Source organism: Cyclopterus lumpus, chromosome 23 (assembly GCF_009769545.1).
Source record: "Cyclopterus lumpus isolate fCycLum1 chromosome 23, fCycLum1.pri, whole genome shotgun sequence".
NCBI classification, from domain to species: domain Eukaryota; kingdom Metazoa; phylum Chordata; class Actinopteri; order Perciformes; family Cyclopteridae; genus Cyclopterus; species Cyclopterus lumpus.
Genome location: NC_046988.1, coordinates 14,114,365 through 14,122,304, shown reverse-complemented (window position 1 = coordinate 14,122,304; position 7,940 = coordinate 14,114,365). Strand labels below are relative to the sequence as shown.

The 7,940-nt window shown below is 43.8% G+C and overlaps 2 protein-coding genes across 3 annotated transcripts in view; both read left to right on the top strand.

Moving 5' to 3' along the window:
• Window positions 1-70: 70 nt before the first annotated feature.
• On the top strand, window positions 71-3,415 carry klhl42 (kelch-like family, member 42). The gene is made up of 3 exons (XM_034526201.1): window positions 71-1,260; window positions 1,863-2,056; window positions 2,578-3,415. The coding sequence occupies exons 1-3, from the start codon at window positions 497-499 to the stop codon at window positions 3,024-3,026; spliced, it is 1,407 nt and encodes a 468-aa protein (XP_034382092.1). The 5' UTR covers window positions 71-496; the 3' UTR covers window positions 3,027-3,415.
• A 1,955-nt stretch (window positions 3,416-5,370) lies between these two features.
• nrip2 (nuclear receptor interacting protein 2) overlaps window positions 5,371-7,940 on the top strand; it is a 15,447-nt gene continuing 12,877 nt past the window's right edge. The window contains exon 1 of one of the 2 annotated variants that reach the window (XM_034526532.1): window positions 5,371-5,906. In XM_034526532.1, coding sequence (XP_034382423.1) covers window positions 5,751-5,906 — 156 coding nt within the window. In that variant the 5' untranslated portion in view covers window positions 5,371-5,750. The remainder of the gene's footprint in view (window positions 5,907-7,940) is intronic. The other variant, XM_034526533.1, reaches the window with a different exon arrangement.

Below are 7,940 nucleotides of genomic sequence, written 5' to 3'. Positions count from 1 at the left end.
GTTTTTAAAATGTTGTTTTGTGAACACTAGCATTAATGTCTAATGACATTAATGTCTTAACGCTATTCGTCCATCCACCAGCAGGTGGCAGCAGCGCACAGCAGCGCTACAAAAATATATCCCCACGAAGAAGTAAAAAAAAAAAAAAGAAAACCGGAAATGACGTACAGTGCAGCGCAGAATCAAAACAGTTGAAATTTGACAGCTCAACAACTGGACCCGCAAAAAGTCTTTTAAAATGAGAAATGTCGGCTCCAGAAATAAACTCCATTATTGAACCAACGGCTAACGGCTAACGGCTAACGGCTAACGGCTAACGGCAGTTGCTCCACGGCGGTCTGTGGGCTCAACATGACCATATATAGACCGGCCACGGGGCTCCCTCGCCGGTGAAATGTAAACAGTGTCTCGCGCAGGAGGCTGACAAAAAAAGGGGGGCAAGCAAAAACAAAAAGCCTGGAAGAAGAAGAAAAACAACAACAACACAATCTCCGCCATGTCATCGGAGCAGATCATCGCCATCGTCATGGAGGACAAGATCTACGAGGTGGATAAAAAGAAGCTGATCGAGAAGAGCGACTACTTCCGCGCGCTGTACAGCTCCGGGATGAGGGAGTCCACGGAGGACTCGGTGCAGCTGCGGGGGCTCAGCGTCCCCGGTCTGGAGCTGGTCCTGGAGTTCATCAACACCTCCAAGGTCCAGGTTGTCAACGAGACCCTGGAGGACCTGATCGAGACCGCCTCCTTCCTCCAGGTCACCTCCATCCTCAAGCTCCTCACCTCGGAGATCCGCCTGGACAACTGCGTGGAGCTGTTCAGCCTCTCGGAGGTCTACGGGACTCACGACCTGCGCCGCGCGTGCCTCAAATACATGAGCTGCTACTACCACCCCACGCTGAGGCGGCCGGAGTTCGGCGGCCTCCCCTCTGCGGTCCGAGGGCAGGTCAGGGAGATGCGCATGAAGGGCACCGCCACCCTGGTGGCCGTCGGAGACTTCACCTGCCTCTCCCTGGACATGCCGGACCAGGATGAACCCTGGTCCATGCTGCGGTACGGGGAGCTGGAGCAGCGCTGGAGGCCCCTCGCCAACAACTTGCCCCCAGACATGATCAACGTCCGGGGCTACGGCTCCGCGGTGCTCGACAACTACCTGTTCATCGTGGGCGGCTACAGGACCAGCAGCCAGGAGGTCTCCGCGGTGCACTGCTACAACCCCTGCAGGAACGAGTGGAACCAGGTGGCTCCGCTCAACCAGAAGAGGTACACAATAATAATACAATTAATAGATTAAAATAATAGCGTGAATAAGTTTACTTGCTAATTCCCAAAAAAATGTGGTATTTTTATTTAAACTTGGTATTTATCAACAATATTATTATATTTATAATGTGGTATTAGTATCCTAAAAGTATACTTTTGGTATACTATTAGTATCCTAAAATTATACTTGTGATATACTATTAGTACAATATAAATATATTAACAATGTGATGTTTACATATTTGTAAAATACTCATAATATATTTCAAATATACTTAAAATAATAAATATATATAATTTAAGTGAACTATCGGCATGCATATTTGCACATGCATTCATGTACTTAAATTGTACTAAGTATACTTTAAGTTGTTCCAATTTAGCACAAAAAAATATACAAAATACACTTCAAATTGTACTTAATTACCATTTAATCACAACTTAAATATATTAAGTACACAATTAGTTGTTTCAAAACAGCCCACTTTAAGTATACTTATGATTAGTAGGGCTTCGAGTATACTCAAGTATGCTAAGATTAAATATACTTAACATATTTATGTTTCCTGCTGTCATGTCTCATACTGCGTCCTCTCCTCCAGGTCCAACTTCAAGCTGCTGGCCGTCCAGGGCAAGATGTACGCGGTCGGAGGCCAGAGTCTGGGCACGGTGGAGTGTTACAGCCCGGAGCAGGACTGGTGGACCTGTGTGTCCTCCATGCCCGACCCGCTGGCCGAGTTCTCCGCCTGCGAATGCCGGGGGATGATCTACGTCATGGGTGGATACACTGCGAGAGGTGAACTCAAAACACACGCATGCATACACACACACACACTTACAGTTACGATCTGTTGCACAATAATTGTTTATTGCCAAGGACGTTGCACATGCAAGGAATTTGACGAGGTTGAGGGTGCATGGCAATAAACAATAAACACTGCAATCATCTAGACATCATTTTAAGATAAATAGGGTAAACAAACATAACGTAGAATAAAAACAGGTATATATTATGAAATAAATGTGTATTTTAATAAAGAAAAGATGTGCAATTTTGACTGCTTCACTTTTTATTTACCCTTCATGCTGCATACAAGTTTGTATTTATTGGTGCTTGTCTGGTTTAAACATACACCTAATTAGTTTGATCATATTATTATTATTATTATTATTTGAATACATTTATATATGTTCTATTCTTGACGGTAGTTGTTGTGCTCTGCACGTCTTCTGAAACCGGACATTTTAGTGAGAAAAAGCTTAGTCAGTTTCCCGTCTTTGAGTTTTGACATGTTTATTTTTGTTGGTGTCTGACAGACAGGAACACGAGCGTCCTCCGTTACTGCCCCGCCTCCGACACCTGGACGGTGTTTCGGACGTGCTCGGCGCACATCCGCAAGCAGCAGATGCTCTCCTTGGAGGACACCATCTACCTGGTGGGCGGCTACACCCACGAGCTGCAGTTCGGCCAGCGGCGTCCCAGCCAGACGGAGGACGTGCTGACGGTGCAGTCCTACAACGTCTCCACGGGCGAGTGGGTCCAGCTGAAGGAGAACACGTCCAAGTCGGGCCTGAACCTGACGTGCACGCTGCACAACGACGGCGTGTACATCATGAGCCGGGACGTCAGCCTGCCCACCAGCCTGGAGCACCGCGTCTTTCTCAAGTACAACATCTTCTCCGACGCCTGGGAGGCCTTCCGGCGCTTCCCGGCTCTGGGTCAGAACATGCTGCTGTGTTCGCTTTACCTCCCCAACGTGCTGTGAGTGAGAGTGCTGACGGGAAAGACTCAACAAGCTGGTGGAGCCCCATAGCGGCATCACCGGAGGCCAGTGTGTGGCTCGCTTGTTCTCGCACACAATGGGCCTGTGTGGCGTTGGTGGGAACGGTTGCCAGGTGCAACGCCCTGTGACCTTTTGTGCCTCGACAAAAAAAGAGAACGAAAGAAAGACGCACGACATTGTACACGCTGCCGTGGATGCAAAATACAAAAAGCTACAATGACAAGTATGAAAAGTGATGAAGCGCCATGACCCACAGGTCAACAGCATCGTAACAGCTAGCCCCAGTTTGTGCCTCTCATATATTAATTAGTCACAGTGGAAATAATTTATTATAATAATCTGATTCAGATTCTGTCTGCTGCACAATAAAAAAATATTTATTACATTATTTATTAATATAATATATATATATATATATATATATATATATATATATACATATTTATAATAAGAATATTTATATATATATTTTTTATTTCTTCTTCTTCTTATTTTTTATTATTATTCTTTCCAAAAGCTCAGTCACCTGGACAGGTAGCACGGGTCGCAAGTATTCTAATTTTTATTGCGCAGCTGACAAATATTCTGGAACAATCTCCAGACCATCAGTGTTATCTTATTATTATTTACGTGACGCACGACACTCAAACACACAGCATGCCTTTAAAATCTACGGGTCACAATATTCCCAATGTTTACACTCCAAATATGGCATTTGGCGTACCCCATCTATCCAGAGTTCACTATAGCAACCTTAAAATATGATGAACTGAACATAGATAATCATAAGAAATGGCTTTGGTTTTACACTGCCAGAGTTATGGGTGAAGTGAGAGGGAGCTTAACCTGTGTGTGTGTGTGTGTGTGTGTGTGTACACTTTGCACAGTCTTATTTTTCCAGAGATACCTTTTAAGCTAAGCTTAAAGCGTGAACGATGTGCCTTTTTACGACCTCAGTTAACGGAACGTGACACAAAAACAAAGGAGAAAAAAAAGCAAACAATGCAAGACTTTGTTATTATTGCCAGCAACCGACCAAAAAACTGCTGCGTTTTTTTGATTTATTTTTATGTTCACGAAGGTACATTTCAGTTCCCTTGATTTAAAGAAGACGTGACGAATGAGCCTCGAAGACGAAATGGATTTCTGAAAGCCTGAAGTTTTATTTATGTCCACGCTGCATTTTCCATGTTCGATTCAAGTGGGTTTCAGATTCTCTCCGCATTACTTATTTGTTAGTTTTTTTGGGGGGGGTCACGATAATAAAGACGTGGTTCAGGGGGTCTGTTTTTGCTATTTGTGCTGTTTATGATGCGCAATTTCTGTTCTTAATTCCATAAAAATATTTGACAATTTTACAGTCATTTAAAACTCAAACATCTATATATATTTCTCCGTCGGGAATATTCATAACATGGTTAGCGTCACCTCCAAAAAGTCATAAAGTACCATTTAAATTCAGCGTGTTGACAGAATTTAAATATTTGATGCATCTCAGGCTGAAACAAACAAAGATTTGGTGCTTTTAGCCTTTGAAACTAATTTAAATACATATATTTTTAAACAGGAACTAAAAACCCATTCAGTCTGGCTTTTATGTAGTATTATATATTTTTTTTAATTATTAATTTTGATTGTATACAGTATCTTATGTTTTTTTATGCAATGGTTTCAGTATTTATATATATTTTATTTATTATTATATTTTGCTCTAATCTTTAAAAAAAAAAAGGGCGACCAGCAGAGGGCAGCACATGCTTTCTAAACAATAAATATCTTACAGTATCTTCCACTTCACCCTCACAAGGACTGTCTCCTTAAAATAAACAGCATATATTAATATATTATATATATTATGTCTTTAATTTTAGCATCAACACTAAACTCCTCCATATACCTGCAGGCTGAATCATTGGCATTTTAAAAACATGTGTCATCGAGGTCACGAACGCAGACGGATTTAATATTTTTAGCTCTCGTCGGTGTGGAAAGACGGGCGCGTCGTTTAAATTGTGTTTCTCTAAAATTCACAGTGGCTCCCACTGGGGAGGCAGAGAGAGGAAAATCAATGGTTGCCATCGGTGATGGTGATTGATCATCTGTGTGCGGGGTCAGAGCCCAGAGAAGCCTCTCACACCTCCACTGCTGCCCACTGAGTTGGGCTTTAACAACAAGACACAAAGACTCAAAGATGCACAGAGCCTGCTCTTATATATATATATCGTAGCTGCGTAGATGACAGTGTTCCACGCTCTGCATGCAGTCCTGCTCTCTTTGGCGTTTCCTCTGCTGAGAGCCAAGTGAGAACATGTGGAGGTGAGCATGCGTCTGAGTGTGTGACGGAAAGAGGAGGGCTCAGAGAGAGAGAGAGAGAGAGAGAGAGAGAGAGATATCCAAGGACAGACAGCACTGAGGGGAGAGGAGATAACACACTCTCAGTCTACACCACAGCCTGAACACACAGCACGGATCTCGACACCGTGAGGAAGATGCTCATCTACATCAGAGGAGCATTCAGGACCGGACAATAGCTCCCAGAAGCTGCCGAGGACACTAAGGACTGCACACGGAGAGGAAGAGAGGAAGAGGGGGGGGGGGCAACGACTGCAGGTTTATTCTGTCTTCCTCATCCTCCTCTGCACACGAGACCCTCCACTCACCAGTTCTGTTTTTCAGTCTCCAGCATCGTGACTACGGTCCGAGGCCATGAGCGAGACGAAGAGAGGCGAGCTCGCCATCCGGGATAAAGCCGTCCTGCACCAGCAGAGGCGTCTGAAGCAGGCCACCCAGTTCTCACACAAGGACTCGGCCGACCTGCTGCCCCTGGACGGGCTCAAGAGGCTGGGCACGTCCAAGGACCTGGTGAGTGGACTTGTTAGAGACTCTGAACCGGCGCTTTGAGACCATCAGGTCACGATGAATGTGACAGGTGCCACCATTGGATGGCGTCCAGTAGCGAGTCGTAAAGCTCACTTCTTTCTAACTCCACGCCAACAAATTTATTACTTTTTTTTTTACATTTTCAAACTATTCATCAGATTCCCCAGACTGCAGATAACCCTTAGTTTTCATTAGCAATGAATCCACCGATGATCTGCTTAATTAATGGATTATTCATTTTAGTCTAATAAATGTCGGGATAATGTAAATGGTTTGAGTTTGAGGTAATAAACAAATCTGTTCGGTTTTAGAGAAGAAAAACCCGTAAAAAAGCAGGAAATTCTCACACTGAAGAAAATGCAACAGCTTTTTTTTAAAAAATCTTATATTTTTGCAAATTAAACGCCGACCGATTGATTAATCGGCCGATGGTTTCACGGCCTCCGCTTGACTCCTGACACACGAGGACGACCACCATCTCCGGCACTAACACACTCCTTCGTCTACCGTGTGTCATTAAGTGCAGACTGGAAAAAAGGAAGTGGAAAAGGGGTCATGACAGATTCAGAGTCTTGCTCTTTGCCAAAAGAAAAGGTTCTAGTAACAGTGAGGGAGCTCCTGGCCTCTAGAGAGAGAGACGTCGACACACGTCCAGGAAACACGCACACATTCGATGGTCCAACCCTCTTCACTTCCTCTTCCTCGTGTGTAAACTCTGCAGGAACTCTCTGTGATAATCTGATTTTAACGATTTAATACTCCGGTGACACAGTTCTGGTTTTTCATGGCGGCGTTCCCAGATTCCCCAGGGCGCTCCTCCGAGAACCTCGACACGGCGCCGTGTGATTATCACGTTCACGTCTGCCAGGTTTTAATACCAATACCAATATATTCTACCCTGGACATGGACACACATGTTCGTGGTCCCCAGAGGATTAATCTGAAGCTCCTTTTCCCACTGGACAAGCCCACTAACAACCAGTGGCATCTGGTTTATGTCTCGTTACAATCGGCGTTCACTCCAAATGGACAAATGGCTGCAGTAATCGCCATTGATGGACACGTGACAACCGCTAATCCCCGCCCCCTTTTCTGGTGCGGTGCCGTGTGGAAACCGCGTTGAAGTGAATAATATAATAAATAAAAAAATCCACCAGGATTTGGACAAATTATTACAATTTAATAACGTACAAAAACATACAATTAATATGCTCTCCTTAAAGCCACCAGACATATAAAAATGAGAGATTTTAAAAGCGTGGTCTTGATTCGTGCTAACAAACGTTAGCTCGCTAAACATGCTAAATGGCAGACTCTTGGTTTGACATTCGTAAAGATAATATTATTATTATTATACCTTATTCACACAAAATAAGGTTTTATGTGCACGAGTTATTACCTTTTGGAAATCTTTATATTCTCTGTCTTCGTAAGACGCTGCGATCCATCGCGGCTTTTGGGGCGAATAATTAGTCAAGCGGGGGAGATCAGCGGTCCTGTTTCTCTTCTCGTCTTTCAGACACTGAATGAAAAGACAAAATCCCCCCCGGACTGCAGATGAGATCATCGGGATGAGGCGGATATATTATAGATTTTTCATTTATGTAATTACTGCTGAAGAATGACTGTTTTCCTTCTGGCTGGTCTGCCTCCTTATACAGAAAGGTCATATCTTGAATGTCGGACGCCGATCTTTAACATTAAAGTCTGGTATTTAAAATTGAATATATTTTATAATTCTGGACTTTCAGTCAGCCAAAATAAGCCATTTGAAAGTGTCACTAGAAGCTCTGGGAAATTGTTTTGGGCATTTTTCCTCTAAAATAGTTAAACTAAGCTACGCTAAGCTAAGCTAAGCTAACTATCGGTTTCATACTTAACGACAGAACGAGTGGCATCGATCTAATCGTCTAAATGCTATTTCCTTTGAACGTGAATGAATGGCCGCCACATGGAGACGGGTGGAGGCTCTTCGGGGTTCCCTCGTCTCGCCTCCTCTTCGTTTCTGCTCGCCGG

What these genes read in the sequence shown, in the direction of transcription:
- klhl42 (XM_034526201.1), top strand. Translation starts at nt 497, where the DNA reads ATGTCATCGGAGCAGATCATCGCCATCGTCATGGAGGACAAGATCTAC. An exon ending in GCTCCGCTCAACCAGAAGAG is followed by an intron (nt 1,261 to 1,862) that starts GTACACAATAAT and finishes CCTCTCCTCCAG; the next exon opens with GTCCAACTTCAAGCTGCTGG. An exon ending in GGGTGGATACACTGCGAGAG is followed by an intron (nt 2,057 to 2,577) that starts GTGAACTCAAAA and finishes GGTGTCTGACAG; the next exon opens with ACAGGAACACGAGCGTCCTC.